General features: G+C 44.0%; 1 protein-coding gene across 1 annotated transcript; it reads left to right on the plus strand.

The window, feature by feature from the left end:
- The first annotated feature begins 3328 nt into the window (after positions 1-3328).
- Positions 3329-23857, plus strand: SACK1F (scaffolding CK1 anchoring protein F). The gene is made up of 5 exons (XM_023929621.2): positions 3329-3799; positions 7453-7620; positions 13945-14066; positions 14647-15359; positions 20136-23857. The coding sequence occupies exons 1-5, from the start codon at positions 3344-3346 to the stop codon at positions 20198-20200; spliced, it is 1524 nt and encodes a 507-aa protein (XP_023785389.2). The 5' UTR covers positions 3329-3343; the 3' UTR covers positions 20201-23857.
- The last annotated feature ends 592 nt before the right edge of the window (positions 23858-24449 follow it).

Below are 24449 nucleotides of genomic sequence, written 5' to 3' on the forward strand. Positions count from 1 at the left end.
TAGGGACTGAAATTATATAGGAAGACTAGCAAGAGAGATGTGTGCTCAGGACAAGCACAGTCGCAATTAATGCTAAATATAAGGTGCCATATCTTTATCTAATGCACAGCCTGCACTGCCTCGCAAAGGAAAGTTAAGCAATTAGGCCCAAATAACCAGATTATACGTGGGAGGTGTTTGAAGACAGATTTAAAACACTGTAATAGGGTTGGGGGAGGGTTACAACAAGAGGTAATATTTCCTGATAGGTTAGTTCACATCCTTTGGAAAACATTCTGGAACCAGACCAGAAAAGTAAGCAAGGCCTTAACCAGGACTTGGCCTGGGACGACACCCAAACAGAGGCGAAAAGTAAAGAGACCCAACCCTGCCTGTGCACACGCAGCCCCTCCAGCAAGTAATGCCTGGGAACAAAACAAATCCAGTGGCAGATAGCATAGTTCTGTGTGGATTTGCAGCTGCCTCAGCACAATTCAAAATCAGCCTTCCCCTTTCTTATTTCTCTTGAGCCGGTGCTAAGGGCAGAGAGGAAAACCTGAGCCCAAACAATAATGTCTCTCTTTAAGAGTGGGAACGGGAATTCACTCCCAGAGGATCCAGGGGCAGGGCCAAGTGCAAGTCTTTCCCCCACCCTGCCTGCCAAGTGTCTTCTTCTCCCGTCCTGAAGGTTTGGATTGACTCTGTGGCAGAGAGGGCAGTTTGTTTGCACAGCCCTTTATACTCCTCTGAGGCGAGGCTGTCCGCTGGAGGATCAGGGGAAATCAAAAGGAACTGAATCATCCAACCTTATGAAAACTCCAGATCAGGAAAAGGCTTGGTTGGAATGTACTGATGTGGGAATGGGGGGGGTGGGGATGAGATGGGAAGGGATTGCTTTGGGAAGAGGTCTCTCTCAGCTTCTGCAAAGCTCCTTGCCCCTACTTACCCTTTCAACACACAGACAACATTCTGTCTTCTAGTGTGAGAGGTGGGGGCTAAACATTTCATCACAACAAAGTGAAAATAATCTCTGCTGCCTTTACTTGGATGTGGGAAATACTCTCTTGCTTTTAAATACAAAACTATACATACATTTGTGAACCTACTGTTGCTTTCATGTGGGAGCCTTATGTGAACACAAAAGACTACATTGTGCAGCTACAAATGAACAGAGCATCCAGGATTAAAGAGATTTTATTTAGCCCCACATTGAATAGCAGAGCTGATGGCAGCCTCTGATACAGAAAAAAAAAAACACAACCAACAAGTAATTTAGCAAGCATTGGAACTAAGAAAGTCACACCTCCTGTATATTTGTATATTGTGGTTGATTGACCACGGTGTCTAAGATGGCAAAAAATTAATTTGAAGCTCTTCCTACAGATCAGACTCTTATTAGCATTCTCAATTTTATGGAATATCTGAAGTCTAATAAGGCATGAACCCATGTTGTAACTTTCACTGTCGGGGACTGTGAGAGAGTCTCTTTTTGCTATCATGCCTGTTATTTTTCACAAAATCTGTAGGGATGTAATTGCACTTCTGCCAAAATTGTTTGAAATAAAACAGTGGGCTCAAAAGTTTATTAGAGACATGGACAGACAGGCAGATGCAGATACCATGACAATGTAAGTCTCATTTCCATCAGAAATAAGGCTAAAAGAGCTTACATGGAAATTAATTTTTAAAGGAGACTTGATAGGCAGAGGAGTAGACCTTTGCAAAGTGTAATTTCAAATTTTAAGTGCATTTCATGCTAGGAAAAGCTCCTGAAGACAGTCTGGAATACCAGAAGTATCTCTTTAACCTGAAGGAGAGGAACAGCACAGCACGAGCTGTGGTGGCCCACCTGATCCTTGTTTTTTTAAACCAACTCACACTGAGGGCAGGTGATTTCTTAGAGAGAGGAAACAAAGAGCAGCTTCAGAAGCTCTGTCTCCTGTAGTTTTTTCTACATGTGAGCACTTAGGGCTACTCACAGATGTAAAGCACGGCAAATGCCTCTGAATGTTTGTATTTCACCACTGCCTTTGACTTTGTCCTTGCTTCCCTGCTCATTCCCTGCCAGCTCTGTCCCTGGGATGCAGTGGGGAAGCGCTGCTTTTTATCCTTTGTGTATGCAATCCAAAGTGGGACTGGAATCTTGATTAGGGCCCCTAACAATGATCACACACCTCAAAAAAAAGGTAATTTGACCTTACAGCCCCCAGTCTCTCCTGTGGGATGCATGTGGCTATTTATGCGTGCTCTCAGCCAGAGAGACTGGAAGCAGGGCTGTTTTACTCCCAGCTCCGACACCAGCCTGCTGAGCAGCCTCTGGCACACTGCTGTGTCATCTTCCCCTCTGTAAACTGGGTACCCCACACCACCTGCTTCTCTGGAGTTGCTGAGCTGACAGAGGATTCAGAAAGGGCTGGCTAACAGCTCACTGCAGCCAACACACCACTGCCTGTGGCCACCATGGTGCTCTGCCCATCTCCCCGGCCTCAGTCGTGTCCCCCTCTTCCTTATTCCATCCCTCGGGTGGCTGCCGAGTCTGAAAAAGGGGGGTGAAAAGTCTTAAATAGACTTTTGAATTTGCACACCAAAATACACCCAGGGCCCAAGCCTGGTTCTCCTCCAAGCACTGCGGTGGGGACACTGGTGCCAGCCGTGCCAGGGTGTTGTCCCAAATCTGGGTTCTTTCACTCAGTGGGGAAGCTGATCCACGCACAGAGTTGAGATACTCGATTTTATTTCATGTCTGCGCAGAGACGGGTGCAAAGTGGTAAACCCACAAAGCTAGGAAGCGTATTTATGCATACATACACAATGTATACATATGCAAGCATATTTATACATTGCATATTCGGGCAACATTTGCATAATAAATCTACATCACTACCTGGCTGAACTACTACTGCCTTCTCCTTCCCCACGTCTGTTTAAAGGCACAGGGTATTCCAAATTCATGTGTTCAGTGGGTGAGGGTATCCCCTCAAAGACACGGTTTTCCCAGTTCAATGCACCAAGTTCACTCCTAGGCTACAATTTCACAAGTTAGCTGAAGATTTCTAACCCACATCCCTCGAAGCTGGTTTAGGCCGCCACCTAACCGGTCTCTTCCCTTTTTTCTTACATGGCATTTTCTTACTTAGGTCAGGTTGTTTCTCCTTTCCGCAGAAACTGTTCTCCCCGCAGCCCGGGCGGCGCAGGGGCCTGGCGGAGGGGCAGGCCGGCGGGGACAGCCGTGTCCCCAGGGCCCGGGGGAGCGGCCGCCCCACCCGTCGGGGCGGGCTCGGGCAGGCCAGGTGAGGCGGTCCCGGCCCTGCCTCTCCCTCCTGCCCTCGCTGCCGGCCGGCGCTGCGCTGGGGCTGCCGGCGGCATGGCGGAGTCCCAGGTGCTGCTGCTGGACGAGCTGCACGTCAACGAGAAGGTGACGGAGGCCCAGGCCCGCTTCTACTACAGCGAGGAGCAGCGCCGAGCCCTGGAGGCGCTGGTGACCCGCGGCGAGGCCGCGTACCGGGAGGCGCTGAGGAAGGAGCAGCTCCGCGATTTCCTCTCCGGCCGGGAGCTGCAGGACCTGCGGGGCGGCTGGCGGGGCTACGACGACCCCCGGGAGGGCGGGAAGGTGGCGCGGGGGCCCGGCGGCGAGACCCTCTCGCTGGCCTACTGGCCCGAGTGCTCGGACACCGAGGTGCCCCCGCTGGACTTGGGCTGGACCGACAAGACCTTCTACCGCGGCATCAGCCGGGTGTCCCTCTTCACGCACCCGCGCAAGGAGGAGAGCGCGCCGCACCTGAAGGAGGTGGTGCGGGAGATGATCCAGCAGGCGCAGAAGGTACGGCCCGACCCTCGACGGGCCGGGCCTGCCCGCCCTCAGCCGGGCCGAGGGTCTGGGGCAAGGGGTGGAAGGTGGGCGAGAGCCGGGCTGCCCTCGCTCCAAAGCAGGAGCCGTGCAATGCTCGGGCTTTCCCTGCGCCTTGCTGCCAGCCGTGTTGCGCTTTGCCAAAGCTGATGCCCGTGATGGGGTTAAACCTCTGCACACCCCCTCCGCCTCCCCTCAGCTGGGGTTCTGTACCCCTGGTTCGCGTTGTCCTGCCCCGGCCTCATTCCCGGGTTCACAGGAGTACAGGTGATGATGCTGTTACAGCCATCCCTACCTGCTGTGGGCAGGTATCCCTAGTTAAAAAGACAGGGCAGCGTGTTCGAATACGGGATGGTGTTTTTTTGGGGTTTATTTTTTGTGGTCTCGACACCGTCCAGCCTGAACTGCAAGTAGCCAAAGTGCAGACAATACGTGGCTGCTCCTCCCATTTATCTTTCCCTGGAAATGACTGCTGGTGGTGACAGGGCACCTCTGGCAAGGAAGCAAAACCAGTCATGATGCTACAAGAGCTTGCTTTGAACAGGTGGGGGCAATCTCGAGGTTTTTCGTCACCCACCCCGGATGTGGGTGAAGTTCCCGGGGAAGACCACCCAGGAAAAGATCCCCGTCAGAGCTGTCACACCCTTTGGGCAAAGGGGAGAACAGCGTAAGAAACTTCATTCCTGCGCGTAGTTTTGTAGCTTTCTGGTTTTTCTGCTTTATAATTCAGCAGTCATTTCCTCCTCCACCTGTTCCCTTCTGCCAGCACACGCTATACGCACAACTTTTGCAGACTTGTTCAAACCGAATCTGCCGGGAAACACAGGAAACTTTCCAGAGAGGCATTAATCTGGTGGGTGATCTTCTCAACTCCCTGCTCTCAGAAATTGTGCACACCCTGTAATTCTGTTCAATGAGTGGTGTGCTCAGTCACTTGGTACACTCCGATGTAGTGCAACTTCACCTCCTCTTTTCACTGCTACAGAGGCTTCTATAGACCATTCAAGAACTGGGAAAGTTTGTTTCTTTCAATAGCTGTGCCTGGTACCTAGAAATAATTAATTCCTTTGTAGATTTTTATTTTTTCAGTGACTGGACAAACTGTGCCCCTCCCAGCCCGAATCTGGTTTCATGTTTAACATCCATTTGAGTGTTTAATGGTCCATTTCATAGATAACTATGCCTATTGTGTTCAGCTGAGCTGGCCCTGGCAAAAAAAAAAAAAAAGTCTCCAGGTAGCAGCTTTTTAATGAGCAAATGAGAGTGGGGGTTTGTTTGGTTTGTTTTTTCTGAGGGGTGTCTAAACAGATACTGGTAATATGTGGCACATGTCTGTGGGTGGCTTATCATCAATATTTTACAAATATATGTTAATTAAGCTACCTTGCTGCAATGAGATTAGCAAGCATCAACTTGCCAATCTTAAAATTCCTATGGAGAGCTGGGCACACCTATGGGCCCTACAGATAAGTTTATTATCTGTAGGATAGGAAAAGAAATGGGGAAAACCTCTTGCAGGGGTAGACACTCATGCTCTGACTTGCTGTGCTTGAGAACGCTCATGGGTGATCTTGACAGATCACCAGCTGTGACAGGGCTTTGAGATGGCAAACACAACAACAGGCATTGCCCATGGGAAGTTTTGACTGATGTTCTCAATGGTCCCCACTCTTGGAAAGCAGCCTGAACTGACCCAGGGCCCCACAGCCTGGAGGGAACCATCCCTTCACATTGCAAAGCCAGTACTGACAATGGTTTGTCCAGGACAGGGTGTAATTTCTGCAGTCATTAGACTCATTGCAAATGGAGGGAATGGAGACAAAAGAAGTTTGTGCTTCTGCTATCCATTCCTTATGTGGATGTTCTTACTACAAATAAATATTATTTATCATCCTTTCATTCTCCTAAATAGTTCATCCATACCACTGTGTGTGGGGGGAGAGGGAGCATAGTGGCCTGAGTTAATGCGTGAACTGTTCATGCCTTAAATTATTATATACCTGTATATGGAGTTGTTCAGAAACAAAGTGGCACAAGTTCACTGTATTTTAATTTTCAGAGGTTCTGGTAACATTCCCTGCATCCTGCTGGGAAGGGAAAACCAAGGCAGGACCTGAAATCCTGCCTAGTAGAAGTCACTGTGGGAATTAGTATGATGTAGCTCCAGCACAGTTCACCTGTATGAGGAGCTCACATGTTAATGATGAGCATAAATACAATGTCAGCTCTTTTTTCTTTCTCTAACAAAGGGAAGCTGGTGTAAGCACTGTTGACAGAAGGAGCCTGACAGGGCAGAAGTGTTGGTTGTTGTTGGCTGTACAAGCAGAGACTCAGCAGAGATTCTGCAGATGCAGTGGGGGATGTTTACTGTGGCATCACTTTCCCAAAAGTGTTCCCATTTGTTCAAGGGCATTTTTCACAGGAAAGAGGTCTCTGGGGAGAATTACTCCCCCTTCCTTAGGGGACTCCTGGAAGAGAGCTGCACCTCTTCCAAGCATCAAGTGAAAAAAATCCTACTGTGTGATTCAGTATTTACCACCATTCACACTTGTATATGCCATCCTCAGCCCAGATGGGCTTATTACTGTGATCCCCAGCACCTGGGAAATTAAAATTTAGGCAACTCTATTCCCAGCATACTGTCAGCATGGCAGCTCTGACATGGCACACTGATGTTATGTGAGGGACTAGAAAAACGGTAGTTTCCTCCATTGGTAACCTTTAAAATGTTGGGAAGAATAACTCAGGCAGAAAAATTAATTGTTATCTCTAGTGGTGTAAATGATACATGTCTGGTCTTTCTCTCCCTTTCTGTAAGATCAGCATTAAAGTTACCCATAACCTTCTTGGTTTTCTTGTTACTCATCCTATAAATGTTCAGACTTGTCTCTCACGTCAGTGAAACCTTTTGTTTTTATGTAAAATCTATGCCTGGAAAAAAGGATTAGTTTTATACCACAAAAACAGTACATGCGAAGAGAGGGAATGATCATTTTGCCTCTGAATCTTGAATACACTCTGGTCCCTTCCTGAGAAATATGAGGTGTTTATGTTTGAGCTCTATAAATCATTCCTTGGGAAGCCAGCCCTGAGAGCAGACTTTTCATGGGGATTTGTGGGAAAAAAAAGTAAAATAGAATTCTTGTTGTCTGCACTATGCATCGTGGCTGGGGATGCAGGCCTTGATTCCTCTGCACATTCATTCTTCCATTAGACACCTTCAGCTTAAGTGTTAAAGTTGTGTTTTCAGTCTTTCTTTTCAGTCTATTTTCAGTGTTCTTCTTCATTTAAGTGAGTCCTTACAGAGACAATGGAAGTTTCTCAATACAGAGAAAAAATTTGGTACTTGGCTTTGGCATTCATCAGGCTGCTAAAATAAGTAATTTTCATCCAGAAGGAGAACTCTCATAGACATTTGCTAAGTTCCTTCCAAACTGCAGCAGTTAACCCAGAAAATTACAATTACTGGTAGTCCTCGGGCATGTACTTCCCTGTACTTTTGTCCCCCTGTGGGCTTCTCCTCCATTATCTGGTATCAGTGCTCTCCTTTATTTTGCACCATTGGGACAGGCCTTCCTCTCAATCCCTAATATTCAGTTGTCTGTCTACCATCTTCTTGTTTCCAGATTATTGCAGTGGTCATGGATGTATTTACGGACCGGGACATCTTCCGCGATATTGTTGATGCAGCATATAAGCGCTGGATCCCAGTCTATATAATCCTAGATGAGGAGGGAGTGAAGCTCTTCCTGGAAATGTGCAGATGCCTTGACCTCAGTGACTTGCAGATCCGGGTAAGTACTGAACCATTATCTCCTGCAGGTCAATGGCCTTTTGCAGCTGTGATGAATCTTGGAACTTGCTCGGGCCGGGAAACACATCCCTTCTTCCCTACAAGTCATAACATTTAGAGCACTTAGAGAGGGTTGATGGAACACAGAGGGACAACAGAATGTCTTGATAGTACAGAAGGAAAGAAAAAGGAAAGATTTGGATTTTTTTGCCTTTCACCCAAGACAGGGATCTGTGTAGTTTCTTGGCCCTTGTGACCTAAAAATTCCTGTTTGGGGAGAAAATTATGAGAGAAAATTCCTGTAGGTATTCTATGTGAGGATTCAAACTAGAGTCCCAAGTAGCTCTTTGAGTTGTCTGCATGGATGCCTCTTACAGCACACATATACTCTCTGAAATCAAGATTTTCCTATCTATCAGTGATCATCTGAGCGTGAATGAGCTTGTAGTCCTCCTCTGCAGGAGAATTTAAGGGATTGAGGGCCACAGGTGCTGCCCAGTCCCATACCACAGTGCCTTCATGCAGTGCATGCAGCACAACAGAGTAGTCAGTCTAGCTTTGTTGGCAGAAGCAGCCTCGGAGGATCTCACTCCATTACATACAGACTGAAATCCTTTGTGTTTCTTGTTAATATTGTATTCCTTCCTTTTTTTTCTCCCATCTTTTTAATCACCATTGCTACTACAGACTTGTTCTGAATACTGAAAAAAGTTTCTAGATTGGAAACAGCCTATGGGATGCCAGACTCACCCCTCTTTGTGATCCAACTGTTCTGAGCAGCGGCAGGGGAAAAAGTGCTTTTTGCCTGGAGGAAGGGTGGATTTTCCATAAACACTCAATTAATAGTTAAAAAACCCCAAAACACAACCAAAACTCAAAAAGCTCTGAAGATTATAGAGTCTTACCTTAATCATTTTAGGAGAACGATCTTAAATCTGTATGAAAATTACCTGCATGCATCTGAACAGTGCTCCTGTGAGCTACCACTCTGCTCTGTGTTTCATCAAAAAAGACATCCAGCTGAGAAGTTTTCTCATCTTTCTCCAAAACAGTGATGGAAGGTCCTTCCCTCTGGTGTCTTTGAAAGTAAGACACAGACCTCATTACAACAGATGTTGTAATGTTTCATGTGTCGGTGATGTTGTGTGTCCTAGGCTTGTGTCTCTTTGGTACATAGCTGTGAAATCACAGCAGTAGTTCCATTTGCTCTAGTACCAGTTTCCCAGTACTTTTCTCACCATATCATCATGTACAGGAATGATGTCTTAAGTGCTACAATATTTTAACTCCTGGACAGAGTGAATGAAAAGATGTCCTGGCATTTTAGAAAGAGTTGTGTTGCTGTTGGAGAGGCGAGTTCCTTTCAGTCCGTCTTTTCTGTCTCTAAACAGTAAGCGGTCCCCTTCTACTCTTCCTCTTATCCTTCTCCACAGGTATCTACAAAGACTTGACACTCCTAAACCAGTGATCACAGTGATGTGCTACACCAGTGCCTAGGTCCTGCAGCAGTCTAGTTGTATGGCTCTCGCCAAGGAGGTGCCATTTGAACTGATGCAATCAAAAGAAGGAGAAAACTTTCCTGTGTCTCTTCTATGATTCCCTTCTTTCATGGCAGCCCATGCTATGCTTTTCTTTAGACTTCTTCAGCTAAAAATAGTACAAGCTGAGAAGTCCACTGAGAAGAAATTTTTAACACCTTTTGACCTAGTTGTTCACTATCCTGCAGAGCTTCAGCCCACAGATTGCTGTCCTTCAAATTTTTCCCCTATTTTCTCAGGTATCTCAAACTGGATCTTAAATTCCCCTGAAGGCAGTAATCTTTCTTTTCCAGTTATCTTTCTTTTAAACCAGTTTCCAGGCTTTTGTTCATCTTGTTAAGGTCAGTGCAGGTAATTCCTGTATATGGTTCTATGGAATGACCAGGGAGATTCTTCATGGGATGGGGAAAGAAGTCCTTTGCCTCTCGAGGAAGATGTTCTCTTAGTATCCCACCCAAGCTGCCTTGGATGTGTGCCTATGCTGCTGCTTGGGTCTGTGTAGCAGAAACCATCATGCAGGAATTTCCCTGGTAACAGGTTTTGGATACCCAAGGAAGCTCCAGCAAGGTTAAGGTTTCCCATTGAGGAGTCCTTCCTCTTTGATGCAACATGCCAAGGTTGAAGATCCAGATTTAAAGCAAGAAAGAAAGCTGGTCCTCTGGTCTTGTTCAAGCAGAATCATTGTGCCCTGCATTGTTTGACCACAGAGGATATTGAAATTGCTGAGTTAACTCTATCATTCACCCATTTCTTACCTACCAGTCTTTCTCCAGACATCTGCTTTGATGTCTGAGTTTCTTCTACAGATTTTTAGCAACAAGGAAAATGTTATCTCCTTTTTGAATAAACATTTTGCTTTATTCTAGAAGGTTTTCACCAGACAGTTTGCCAGCAAAGGAATTGCATACTCTTCTTTCCTGCCCTTCTGCCCACCTTTCCTTTGGAATCCTTGTGCAAGGTACAGAGGATGGCTTTTTTCTCAGGAAGTGTGCAGACACGTGAAATACAGCTCTTAATGTTTAGAGGCAAGTTCTGATCCAAGAGGGGAGAGAGATGATGCACTACCATGAACTGCAGGGTCACAGTGTTTATTCTGTCACCACCAGATACTCATTTTGTTCTGCATTCGCTGCCCTTTTAGACCCATTGCCCTGTTCGTCCAATGCAAAATGAATACTTCAACAGTCCTAATATGGGGAGATTTACTGTTAACACTGTGTTTTGCCCTTTGTCTGTGTACAACAATGGACATTTTCACAAAACTCCTGGCTATTGTATTATTTTTGTAGAGATGGCAAGGTATCATGATCTGCTGACAGTCTCATGGCAGGGAAACTACTTTCCCTCCAGTTGTAAGGTAGAATCAGGAGGTAAGACGACAGTACCTCACCCTACAAAATGTAAAAATTCTCAACCAACACCAAGCATGAAATGAGAAACCCTCAATTTTTTGTCTGAAGGCCAGAGTTCACCAGAAACGTGTTTAAATTCAATCATCAGAACATTCATGGGTTGTTCATAAGAGCATGTCTTGTATGTGTGAGTCACACGGTTTCCTGAGCCTACAGGACATGGTTTGTCAGATTTCTGTTATGTTTGACACAAGAGTATTCTTTGGAGATCACAGTGAATCAGAGATCTCATAGACACAAAATTCATAGCCCCTCAGAAATTCCTCTTTTTCCAGGACCTGAGGGTGAATGTTCTCACCAGTTTTTATAAGTGTTTTTTGTCCTCCTGTTTCTGTTAACCCCAACCACAGTAACAGACACTCCTGTGCAAAGAAGAGAGTTCTCCTAAGAGCTGCAAGCAAGCCCAGGGAATGACTTATCTGCAGGAAGTTTGCTTTCACATTAATTTTTACATCCCTTTTCCCAACACATAAGAAGTTTCTCCTTTCACTTCAGAATGTCTAAAAAGCTTCTGCTTAAGAAACTTTTGGAATTTCATTTCAGTATTTTATATTTTTTGTCATTGATTCTTACCTGAGATGAGGGAGGAGTGGAATGTGATGTGAAGCAGTGCTGTTGGTTTTTTAATGGTCTGCTAGAGTGTTCTTCTAGACTATTTGTGACCTTCTGAGAATGGAAGCTTGTAAGGCTCTCTTTTTGTAAAGACACAGGTAGGTAATATTCAGTAATGATCTTGGCAGGCCATGTCCCAGCTAGCTGCATTCCATCCTGTTCTACATGAATACTTGCAAGTTACACTGTTTTGTCAATAACCATGCCTTTTCCAAAACTGTCCAGGGCAAACAGAGGATTTCCCAGTTCTAAGAGAGAAGATACACGTAGGATTCTCTGGTGGAAGCAGCTACACCACCTCCCTTCAGGGTCTGTGTTGTGTGTCCCCCTACCCAGCCCCAGTTTGTAAGCACTACAGCCCAGATCTGTCAAGTCAGTCACAGCATTACTCACTTTCTAAATTTGGTCTAATTTAGCTTTCTGTGGATTCAGAGTGAGGTTTAAAAGTGTCACAATAAAGCAAGCAATTACTATTTGTATTAGGATGCTCTGTCAGGCTTGACTGTTGCCAGTCATATTAAGTTGTAGCCAGGGAGATGTTAGTCACTGTTTGTGATGAGGAGTGGTAGCAAGTCTGTGGAAAGGAAATATGGAAATTTAATGCAGACGAAGCTCCCATAAGCCAGGATATGACAAAATAAACCTTAAGCAGACTTCTGCAACAATACAGTTCTGGAGGTGTCACTTCTCTCTGGTGAGTTAACTAGTCCTCTGCTCAAAATATTTGTTACTACTGTAACTCTAGTCCCCCCTGAAAATGCCTGCAATCTTATCTCATTTATATTTGTCTTTTCTCTTTTGTTATTGTGCAGTCTGCAGTACATGAACCCAGGCTTGTTCTTTCTCTGTACAGCTTGACTTAGCAGTCTGCAGATGCTCTGAGATCCTTCAAGGCAGAAAATACTATACAAATAACCTGTTAAGTGATTTGATGTTTATATGACTTTGTGCTTGTTTTCTGCATTTCAAGATGTATTAATGCACTCCTGTATGTACTTTATTCAAGGAGATTTATGTGCTCAGCTGTTCAGTGCCATCCCCTCGGCACCCTTCTAAGTGTTATGTACACCTCAGTAACTACAGAAATTCAAGTGTGCTTTCTTTCCACCAAAAGAAGGTGATAGAACATTCAAACACAGTAAGATCCACACTTGTTATATGCTGGGAAACCTTCTGCTCACACAGACTAATACTTCTCGATTCACAGGAGTACATATCTGAGTCTGAGCTGTTGACTGATTCCTTGTCTTGCACAGTCAGCATACCATGGTTTGGAAAATCCCACATCCAACATCAATCAGCAAGGAAAAAAAAAGTATTTCAGGTGATCAGCCAGCCAAATGTTATTTTAACTACTGGAAAGGGCACCCTTTCTCCTGTGTTCTACCCAACCTGCCTTCAGCATCCCACACATATGACTCACTGCTAGGCCTTGGGCAAACCACTTCATCTTTTTCTGTCTTAGGCTCCTCATCTTTAAAACAGGGTAATAATACTTTCAGCAGTGTTGGGAGCATTAATTAGCTTGTGCCCACACAGGACTCCAGACAGATCAAGCAACAGCTGAGTGCAAAACAGTACTATCATCAGTTTCTGTTAGTCAGAATTTGTATTTCCACTGCTGTATTCTGGGGTGGGGGTGGGGGGGGTGGGGGGGGGGGCGGGGCGGGGAAATAGGAGTGGATTCAAAAGGCAGGAGTTATATTCAGAAAAACAGATTTTGAAAGAAATCTGCATTCTTATAATCACTCATTCCTGCATGCTGATTTCTATAGCCTATCAATATTTAAGCTGTCATTGAAGTTTCTAGTAATAGGACTTAGCTCTTTGTGGAGTCTGAGGTTGTGTTAGCATTAGCCAAATCCTCCTGATTCTTCTGCTCTGCAGAAGGGGAAGAATGAAACAAAGGTGAATGGACTTTCCCAGAACATCACAGGGAATAGTGTCATAACTGCAATTATGCCTGGGACTATCTGACTCCCAGCCCTGGATTTATGACTCCAGTTCACACATAAAAAGATGGTGGAATGAAGAAAATTGTCTAGATTTGTGTGTCAGAGTGACAAGATAATTTGCTCCAAACTTATACTGACATTCAATGTTTTTGAGTTTGGGGCAAGGGGGAATGTTTCATGTTAGACACTTTGGCAGTTCAGCTTTGTGCAGCCAGGACCCATGAGCAGAGTAACACTCAGTCCAATGTGCAAATATATCCTTATAGTAGGCACAGGTCTATTGTTGAAAATCCTGTAACCTTAACTTTGTGTTTTTTCTATGTCTGGTAGTGTTTTGTTTTATTACTTGTAGGTTAGCTGACCAAAGGGTGTGAGAAGTGAGGTTTGGGGAGAGGTATTATTTTTCTAACTACTTCCATTCATTTTATGAAAAGATTCTTCTTCCTCATCTATCAGAAATTCTTCTTCACTGATCTATTAAGGACATTAGTAGAGACACTTATCTGACAGCATTGTCTTGCCAGTGGCTCAAGTGAATAGCTGAAGGCAGCAGGCAGGGTTTTGATGATGCTGACCCCTTGGACAGCTATAAACTGATGGAGAGGAGTGACCTGGGTAGACAGGGGATGATGACAGGACTTAAAGCACTGTACTTTCCTTCTGCAGCCCTTCTGGTGGCTGATACAAAATGAGCTGTAGTCCCAGAAGTAGTGAGATAATGTGAGTGACATCTAAAGACTTGGAGCTGGCAATTATCTAATTTTCTGCTCTATTTATTGTGACATTTTGTCTTTCACCTCCCTGTTAGAATATCCGCATACGCTCTGTGACAGGAGTTGGGTTCTACATGCCGTCAGGGAAGATCAGAGGCACACTGGCATCCCGATTCCTGATGGTGGATGGTGAAAAGGTGGCCACTGGATCATACAGGTGGGTTACTCTTGCTTAAGGTGTTAAGGCATTTATTTAAATGGTCATGACTTTGCTTGAGAGTCTTCTTCATATGTCATCCCCCTTCTATCCCAGCTTCTGTAATCTGTGTGGCATCAGTATAAACTGGAGTGGGACAACAGAGAAGGTGGCATAGAGCCCTTCTCAGAGAATGGAACAGGAACATACCCATGCTGGCAGACCACTTCAGAGGGGTAGAGACAGTTCCACACTTCATCAGGAAGGGGTCTGCAAGGACTCCCCACCAGTCTCTGTACTCAGTTCTCATCAGTGAGGTTTTCAATCTGGAGACTTTTCCTATTGATGCAGTGCTGCTTTTTTAAAAGAGTAAACTGTCCTTCAGAGTTTTGGGGCCTTTTCTTCCAAATCTGGTCTACATGTCTAAAGAAGAACAATAATGTTGTGTCATGTATCTACTGGGGCCCATCTGGCCAAGGATATAAGGACAAATGGCACAATGCTACATACTCACTCCCATGTAGTGCCTTAGGTTTTGTTAGGTGGGCTGGGTCAATTATGCATCCCAAAATCTAATGTTGGTTCTGTTTTCTCCTCCTAGTTTCACATGGACTTCATCCCACATTGACAGAAACATCCTGCTAGTCTTGACAGGACAGCACGTGGAGATGTTTGACATTGAGTTTCGTGAGCTCTACGCCATCTCAGAGGAAGTTAATTTGTACAAGGAACTGGGTATTGCTAACCCATTCCTCCATGGAATTGGGAAGGCAGGCTTTCATTCCTCCACCGTGGCTCGGAAGTTCATTAACCCAAAGTATGGTTTAGTAGCAGGGGCAACCCGTGGTGATATGATGCTCTGGGCTTCACGGCACAGGCAAGACAATCAGGGAAACATGGAGAAAGAGGAAACAAGTGAGTCGAAGAAACGGTTAAATCAGTTCCTGAATGACTTAGTCACATTGGAGCAAGTGTTCCCAGAAATAGATCCACCTCTGGAGAACTTGAACAAGCTGAATCGGAGCCCCCAGAAACTGTTGTCCCGGCTCCACATGGACCTGAAAAATAAATCCAAATCCAGAGAGTCTATTCGTGACATAAAGAAAGAAGATGTACAGACCAATGCAAAGCAAGGAAAAAGGTTTGCCAGTGGGCTTTTCAGTCGCAAGGCCAAGCGGTCTCCAGGGTCAAGCATTGAGGCCAATTCTTTTGCGAGTGAAGGACATTCAGGAGAAGACCTTGGGAACATGAAACTGGAGTATGAGAGGCTCAGCATTGGCCATGCTAGTGTTCGGAGCACTGGAGGCAACTCAGGTAAAACCTTCTCCCAGCATACTCTGCTTTCTGTGTCCCTTGTTCTGAGTTTTGCTGATTGATGCAAGCATACCCACTATAGGCATTTGTGAGTAGATCCTCTTATTTCCTCTGAATCAAAATGGGCAAGATGAAAAGGTAGAAGTTTTATCAAAAGATACAGGCAATTTAAGTTGAAAGCAGTTTGATGGCAGTCTTTCTGTAAAGTTGGTACTTCTGATGTGGATGTTGTTCATACTTCTGAGCAACAAAGGGAGAGAAAGGTGAACATTGCCTTGTGTAAAACAGTGCTCAGTTCATGAAGTGCATTTCCCTAACAAACAGCAGCACTGTGTGCTATATTGTAGTGGCTAGCAGGCCACAGGCAGATTTTCAGTGTAATCCCTCCTTTCCTCATTAGTTTAGGCAGGTGTATTTACTGTGACAAATTCCTGGTGGAGAAGAAAATATGTTTATGTTGAGGTGAGGGCCAAGGAGTGGAGGAAAGGGTGCAAATCTTTTTAATTTGCTCCTTTACCACCTTCTGAAATGGGGGAGAAGGTCGTGAAAATAGAAGCTACAAAGAATAAATCACTGGATCTCAACTTTCCTTTCTTTCTTAATGTGTGACTGATATTTTCACTAAGTCCTCCCGAGGCTTCAATCAGTTGAAGACACAAATGATAAAAATTTCTACTAGGTTATGGCTTCATAGCTAACTCCCCAACATTTTACATGTTTCGTGAGATTGAAGTAAATCTTTGGACTATTCAGCCTGATTGTCCTTTCTCTCAGTGAACTGTGTTGGGTGTCAATACATCCTGCACCATTATGAAAATCAACTAATTGCAAGGAAAAAAATTTCTCCTCCACCTGTCTGGCCAGAGACCATTCTGTGCTCTGATGAATGTGAAATGCAGATGTAGAGAAACTGAATTCCTTTGCAGCTACCATGATGTGAAATGGAAAGACATTTTCTTGAGACCAAGAAGAAAAGTGGGGTATTGTGACAGTCAACAACAGCGATTAATTAGGTTCCTGGAAATATTTCTGGCTAAATGAAGGATGGACTCAAAAATGCCAGATGAGCACAAGAGAACTGTAAGACAGCATGGCAAATTTATTGAAGACTGTAGTAGATCCATTTTAGAATCTGCATTTGGCATTTGGGGAGGCAGAAGTAAACCCTGGTCTAAAGAAGTCCTCTCTCCAAATAAGTCTTGAGCACAGACACTATGTGCTGGGGTGCCCCATTCCTTAAAGCCAGGAAAAGCAAAATGAGCGAGGACCTGTGGGGAGAGGTATGGGCATTTCCACTCCGTGGGAATAGACCTGAGTGCTTGCACTACCCTCTAGTGACAGAAGGAGAGAATTGTGTCATCTCTGATTCATAGTGCTTTGAAATATCAGAGATTCTCGCTTTTTTAAAGCGGCCAGCCCAGCTGCTTTAAATTTCTTGATGAACTCAGGCCCAGCTTACTGCACAAGAGGTTGATGTCTTTGGTGGGACAGGCTGCGCCTTGCTGGGGTGTTGCACCATCTCGGCAGCAGGGTTGTCTCTGTTCCTCCTGACACAGTGGATCTGTGCCAGACAGTCTGATACTTGGTCTAGACCATTTCCACAAGACATTACCATGCTATTATGTTCACATTTTATTTATTGCTGCTGTTACTTCCTGCAGACTGCCAACTCTTTCAATAAGGGGGAAGAAGAATTGAGAGCAGGTCCAGGGAAGGCGCTGAGGTCCAGCACACCAGTCTTCCCCCTGTGCTTTTTCTGACCTGATAAACCTTTCCAGTGAGTCCTTGCTAGTATTTCTGGTTTATGCAAATTGAGAATGCCTGTTCATGGTGACAGTGGGAGACTCCGCAGCTTTTGAAGTATGGTATAGGTAGACTTTGGCCATCTGGTGTCATCAAAGGCTGGAGGAAGATCATGGATTGTGTGTTGCTTTTGAATTAAATCACTATTCTTGAGAGAAAACTTCTCTAGTCTAACAGACCCAAAGTGGCATGTGAACAGAGATGGTAGAGGATACATTAGACAGATGGAGACTCTTGAGGAACAGAAACAGATTTAATAATAAATTCTTAAATACAGCCATGGAATAGAGTTCCAGCCGCAGTATAAAGATAGGGAGCACTTTGTTCTTGGGTAACTTTAGGGGTGACTCAGTTTTAAAAGTTTAAGTTGTCTTTGAGCAAAGCTAGTAAAAACTGGTGCTGTGATACTCTGGGTGACAGAAGGGAGATAAGAAGTGGAAATGAAGGAGAAGGTACTTGGTATGCAGGCAGGTTAGGATGCAATTATTCAGAGCTTCACAGTTTGAAATAGCTGCCCTTAACTTCTGTAAGATTAAACAGCACACTTAAGCCCCATGGGCCTACCTGTGCACACATCCTCCAAAGTCACTATTAATTCTGTAGCACCAGAGAGACACATCCCATCTTGCAAATGCATGGAGAGACCAGATCCACACCTGAGTAGATCATGGAGTAGTTGAAAGACATTATTCAAGCAGGTTAAAAGTCAGATTTGGTCTTGTAGGAGCAAATGGTGATGAAGAGAATCTGAACTGGTAAGGGAAATTATGAAAGTGTGTGCTCTGATGGAGCCTGAAAATCTGATGCAGTATTTACAGGCTAGAAAAGGATACTTACGAGTCAGAATTTGGGAGTCTGGAAAATACAAGGGCTACAGATAGTAAGTAATGTCCCAAACTAAGTATCTGAATTAACACCCTGAGGTGTTGTCCTAGCACACCACATGGAAGTTGTACATCGTCTTACAAGGCTTTCTCAAACCACATCATTAAATTAACAGAACCCTTGAATTTCACTGTTTCCCACTGAGAAACACAAGAACAGCTCTAACCTGACCAGAATCTTGTTAATTTCAAGCTGGTGCTGGGCAGACTGTGATCAGCAAAGACAGTGACTTATGTATGCAGTTTTTGGGAAATGCTGCAAAGGTCTGAAAGCTGTGTGCCATTAGAAGGCACAGACTTTTTGGTTAGTCTTCTCCCTTGGAAGAAACAAAGTGGGCTTGTTCAAAAGGGTCTGCTGACCTGAGTTGCTCCGTGCATCAACTTCATTCCTCATGAGTGGTGGTTGCAGAATACATACACTTAGTATGTATTCTAGGATTTTGTGGTTTAGTTCTGTGTGCTTCTTGCAACAGGAAATGGGATTTATGCTGGGCACTGCAATGGCATTGAAATAGCAGCTTAGTTATCACCAGCATTTTTCAGCAAAAGTGAGATCATGGAAGGGTAGTAACTGGAATTTTCAGCCTCTTTTCTAGAGAGAAAGAGGGAAATGTTATTGGGTACATACAAGGAGGATGTTTGTTCTAACTGTAGTGGGATATGTAGAAGAAGGTCAGAAGAAAAGAGTGACAAGAATAAAAGGGCTGGGCTTTGAAATTAAGCAGAGAAGCACAGACATCCTTCAAAATAAACATGAGGGTCTTGAATGTGATAGAGACAGGGAAGGAAAGAGGGGTGGGGAGGAAACAGGAGTAATGATAATACTAACATGAGGATGTGTCAGAGGGGGACAGGTAGAACGAAATGCCCCAGGGAGCTGTGGGGAGGAGGCAGTAGCACACAGAGCAGCCACCAGTGAGGACAGGTTGCAGTGCAACCTCCCAGGTTAACATCAAGAAGATGCAGTGTGGAAGAAAGTGGAGAGAAGGAAAGGGAGAGAAGAGAGCTCTTCTCTTCCCCATCACCTACAGATAAGGGCAACACTGATTAAATACCCACAAGCAAGAGAGTGACATTAAAAATTATTCTCTTGAAGCCCAATTCAGAGGCAGTGCTCGGGTTGAATGCTCCCTAAGCTTAGCAAGGCTGAGATTTCTCAGTAGCATGTCACCATGACCTGTGGCAGTTTTCCCTTTCTGTTTTCACTCTGAAAAGGCATCTGGCTCCAAGTGCTTGGGAGATGTATATGTACCTTCCTTCTGTACAAATACATGAGCAAGGCCTGTCCGTGTTCAGAGTGATTCCAAGGCAGCCCCTCTCAGTCCCTGCTGCCCTGGGCTAGAGACATGCAAGCTTTGCTGAGCTCAGAGCACAGATGAGCTCCCTTACTTGCAAGAGCATCAGAACACGCTTTAGTACAGTGCTTGAAACAGATATGTGGGGCATCCAGATCAACATCTGTAATGATGGAGAACAGACAGAAGTGCAAGCATTGAAAGGTACAGATACTGGGAGTAGAAGAAATTCATAGAGTAAGCAGTGAAAAAATCTAGGATTATAAAAAATGGAGGCAGCATTCTCTGCCACTTTAGTGAGAGACCTTGAGGGCACTGGGATTTGTCTTGCAAAGGCAGTGATGGAGTGGTGGAAACACTGGCACTAGAGATATTTGAAACAAAACATGAAAAAAAACTCTACTGAGAATGTGTGTGGGTATCAAGTGGAGGAGATGACCTTACATTTTTGGGGTTTTTTTTTCCATACCTCACTCTTTGGAAAACTTCCCACCCAAGGCATGACCAGATTATTTTTCTTTGCCAGCTGGGACCTAATGATACCACTGAATCTGGGTACAAGACAAAGCCTGAAATACTTCTTGAGTGATTTTCTCTATAATATACTCTGCATTTGCTCTTATTTTAATGTTTCTTCATTTCACTGCAGTAGAAAAAAAGCTATGAGAGAGTGCAGAATAATATAGGTCTAACACGAGGTGCGTAGTAAAAAAAGAGAGCGAAGCATGAGTCCAACCTTTATCCAGGTCTTATTTACTTAACATTAACACTACTTTAACTTCTTTTCATTCCAGGTAACCTGAATCCAAACTCCACTATGAGCGATAAAAACAAACAATCAACCTGTGTGTTATCTTGATTGGGAAGGATTGTCTGGAGAACTAAAGACTGAATCACAAGCTGGAACAGTAATTTCTTGATTGATTTTGAACCTACAGCCATATCCTCATGCCGTGGTCTGTAAAGCCACTGCGGGTCCTGGATGCATCTGGCACCCCCAGCTAAAGCACATTCACTGGGTGATGAGCAGACTTTGGATAGCTGGTCCCTTAAATGAGGGTTAGTGATGAATGTATTAGTCAATATGTCTACGTGCACACATATTTTGTATACAAAAACAACTGTGATGACTGGTCTCAGAGCTTGCTCTGTGCCCAGAGAAATGCAGGAGATTTTCTGACTTACTTGTGCTGCTACTTCGGTCTGTCTAGCTACAGACTTGAAATCACTGTGTTGCATTGTTTACTCTACTGTACTGCAAAACTGTATTGATCTGACTGGCTGTAAGGCTGAATCCAATTGAAGTGGCAAATTCTGCGTGAAATAAGGATGTTTACAAACAGCAGAGCAATCCTTTGTCCATAAGGTGTCTTCCTGTAGATTCCTGTTGTCACTTGCCCACGCAGAAATGAGTGGTCTGGGAGAAGGGTTTAGCTAACAGTGGCCAACAGAGCATTATCAGAACTGTATCACGTCATAAATGTAGCAGTCGAACAAAGTGATCTAGCAAGAATGTGGTAAAGAGAAAAAATGGAATATAGGGCAATGTTGAACATACAGCTGAGACCAGGTCAGGAGAAGTGCCTGATAAGGGGCCTGGGCAGGATCTGGGAGCAATAACACACACTTCAGTGGCTGTTATGAAATCCTCGATGTTGCTAATTCAGCAATACTTTTACCATTCCTGGAGACTCAGTGATTAAGGAGCACATCTTTGAGGGTTGAAAGGGGAAGCAGAAGAGGCATGCAAGCTTTTCAAATGTTCTTTTTTTTTTCCTTAAGTTAACCTTTCCAAAATCTAAATCATGGTAAAATTGAGAGCTTTGATCCATAAGAAACATTGTGTGCAATCAGACCAAAGGCCATCTGATCTGCTCTTCTGCCTCTGAGAATAGCCTGTAACAGATGATCACAGAAGCATAAAATACAAGGCTTGCATATACAGAGGTCATTCTCTGACACCATTTCAGCAGTCTATGGACTTTATCAGCTTTCTGGCAGTTCCTTCTGGACCTGGCCTTAACAAATGCACTTAGTCCCTTTCTAAAAATCCTTTTTTCACTTTTGGCCTCCAAAGTGTGCTGCGGTAACAAACCCTAAATTCATTGCATGGTACAAAAAAGAACTGTTGTCAAGCTGTTTTAATGGTTTCCTTGATGATTTCCTCATAGCTACTACGGGATCTGACTGGCACTTCTGTCCTCTTGTTCACTATCCCTTTTCCAGTTCTACTCACTAACAGAGTGGATAAGTTTGTTTTTGTCTCTACAGATTGTTTTTGTCTCTACAGTGGGAAGACTGACATTTCACTCTGCTTTCTTGCCATTTAAATTACATACCCTGCTGTCATAAGTAAATCCTTTTGTGATACCTAAAAAAAATAGATCCTAGTTATTAGAAGACACCTGAAAACTAACATGCCTATGTGCCAAAAAAAAATCTAAACATCAGAAAAAACACAGGTTTTATTTTCTTGCTTTTTGTTTAGAGAAACCATCTGGGTTTTTGGCTGCACAACAAATTCACAGCAAAGGCAGTTGATGCACCCCCAACACAGAAGTAGCTGATCCAACGACTCTCAGGTGCTGGGTTGCAGTAGAGGTTCTTATACTCAGACAGATGTCTGTAGTTGATGATGAAATGCAATTGATTCACTGATTAATTGCCTTCCCTTGAAGAATATTTAACTTGAATGGCAAGCAGGTCCATTTTACTCTATTTACCCTGCAGAATATCTTGAGATGCTAAAATACCAAAGGTATTGTACCCTCTGTTAAACATACTCATCCTCACTCCATGGGTTAAATGCTTGCTACTCCATATAATATTCTATGTAGCCTTCTGGGAATGAGCTGCAGTTTTACAGCTGGGTCTGTCAGCTCATATTATGAGAAGTGTTTCATAAAATCGTTCCTGGTAATGGGGAAAAAAAGAGGTGTTGGAAATGACACCACCACTTGGATGTAGAAGTGATTTGATAGCTGAGTTATCCTGTTGGCTTCATGTGTGTAGCTCATGTGCCTAAAGTTACTCGCTGTGTTTCCAGGATTGTCAAAAGTGGTTTGATTTTGCCATAATTTGGTTACTCTCTAGACATTTGGGAGACTTTTTGTTTTTCTCTCCTTGTATTTATTTCACTTCGGTAGCAAAGATCAGACATAAATTTATTAGGCTGATGTTGTTCTACTTTTTGTTCTGGTAAGAACAGTGTCATCTGGTGCTTCCTTGTCCTCCCAGGCTTTTAAAATATTTATTTTTTTAATTGTGCAATAGGTTAATTAACTAATTAGCACCATGTTGATATATATGGTCAGGTTTTCCAGGAAGTCCTTTATCTCCCTGTTGCTTCATTTTGGGTGAAGTGACTTAACAAATAGTCCAAGAGGCTGATTTCACTTGCCCTTCCTTTCCTTCTGGCATTAAAGCGCTTCACTTTCTCTTCCCTATGGTGGATGTCAGAGCGCTTCTCTTTAACCTGTCAACTAATAAGATGTCCTCTCCAGAGAATGTCTCTCATCTGTTTGTCTTTGTTGCCTCACCAGTTCCTGAAAGGTAATGTTCACTTGCTTTCAAATTCTTTCCATGGAAGTCAGTCTCATGCCTTGACTCCAGGGGCTAGTAGAATTCCTTAGGCTTATCACGCGCTGCTTAATTACTTAATTTGAGAGAACAAACTTGCTTTTTTGCATGATATAAATCTTCTCCTTAAACTCAGCATGACTCTGAGGATGCACACAGCCTTGTTGATCCAGAGTGCAGGTTTCAGGCTCTGGTGGAACTAGTTCTTCCCTGAAGATAAAATCTGCTGCACTTGGGCTATTTACCTGCTCCTATGGCAACAGAAGTGAATCTGGGTGAGGTGACCACATTTATTTTGACTAGTTTTTGCTAATTGTGGTTCTTGATGAGCGCTAGAAACCTGAGGCTGTGACCTGTAAAATGAACCACTCCTGCTCTCCAGATAAAATGTGGTTGATGGTGCAGGGGGTCACAGGGGCAAAGAGCAGTGCTTGGGAATTGTGTTGGAAGTCTGCCAGCAGAGGCTGAAGGTACAGCAGTCTTCAAATAAGATGTCCTTTGGTGCTTGCCCAAGATGGCCCTTCATGTAATCAATAGTCACCAACCTTCCGAGGAGGTGGGAAAGATGGGAATTGTTGTTGTGTTGCTACTCAGAAAAGCCAGATTAGCTCTCTTTGGCATCTGTATCCTGACCCTGTACAATCCCAAGAGGACGCTTGTCCTCTGGATCTCGTTCCCTCGTTGGCTGATCTGTGTGGAGCACCGTGGGGCCTACAGCTGTGGTCCTGGTTTTGGACAAAGTAAGGAAGCTGGGGCACACAGCTCTCTCTTTCTGGCCTGCAGTGGTGAGTGGTTCAGAAAGAGCCACTTGGCTGAATGTGTGCCTTCTGTGTTTCTTTTGGTATGCGTTTGTATATTTAATGTATACGTGTCCAGTTAATTATGTGGGAGACCTTTTCTAAGTCAAACAAATAAAGTCTTTACTGTGTTACGTTTAGATACAGTGTTCGTGGTGTCACTTGTAATTTCTCTGCTACAGTTCCTGGGTTGGGGGCATTTTTCTCATTTATTTGTCAAGAACCTGTCTGGATGAGAGCAGGTTTCTGTGTAACTGGTGAACTTCTTTGGTGAATGTTTGGTGGTATTTATTAAAACAAGTGTGGGCAGCTAAGTTCTCCACAAGTACAGTGTTTTGTGGCTTTGAGTACTTTAAGAGAGGCTTATTCATTCCTGCCTACTCGCTGCTGGAGTAGGTTGCAGAAGGTGTCCACTTTAGTTGTTTGGGGCTATTTTTTTATTTTTTTATTACTTTGCAGCTGAAATGTATCTTGCTGCAGCTATAAATGCATCTGACAAAGTGCCACCTTGCTTTTCCCTTCCATCTTTCTTATATAATTTGTACCCATCAGCAATGACATTTAATTTATGAAACTGAGTCCCTGTGCTACATTTCAGTTTTACCTGGTATAATGTAATCCTTGACATTTAAGTAACTTGCAAGCTCTTGTTTTCCATGCTCCCTTTGTTTGCGTGTACAAAAGCCTGTTTTAAAATTCCTGACCATGTTTCAGAATAAATCCAGCCTCTGT

The sequence above is a fragment of the Cyanistes caeruleus genome, chromosome 4 (assembly GCF_971803275.1).
Source record: "Cyanistes caeruleus chromosome 4, bCyaCae1.hap1.1, whole genome shotgun sequence".
In the NCBI taxonomy this organism is placed as follows: domain Eukaryota; kingdom Metazoa; phylum Chordata; class Aves; order Passeriformes; family Paridae; genus Cyanistes; species Cyanistes caeruleus.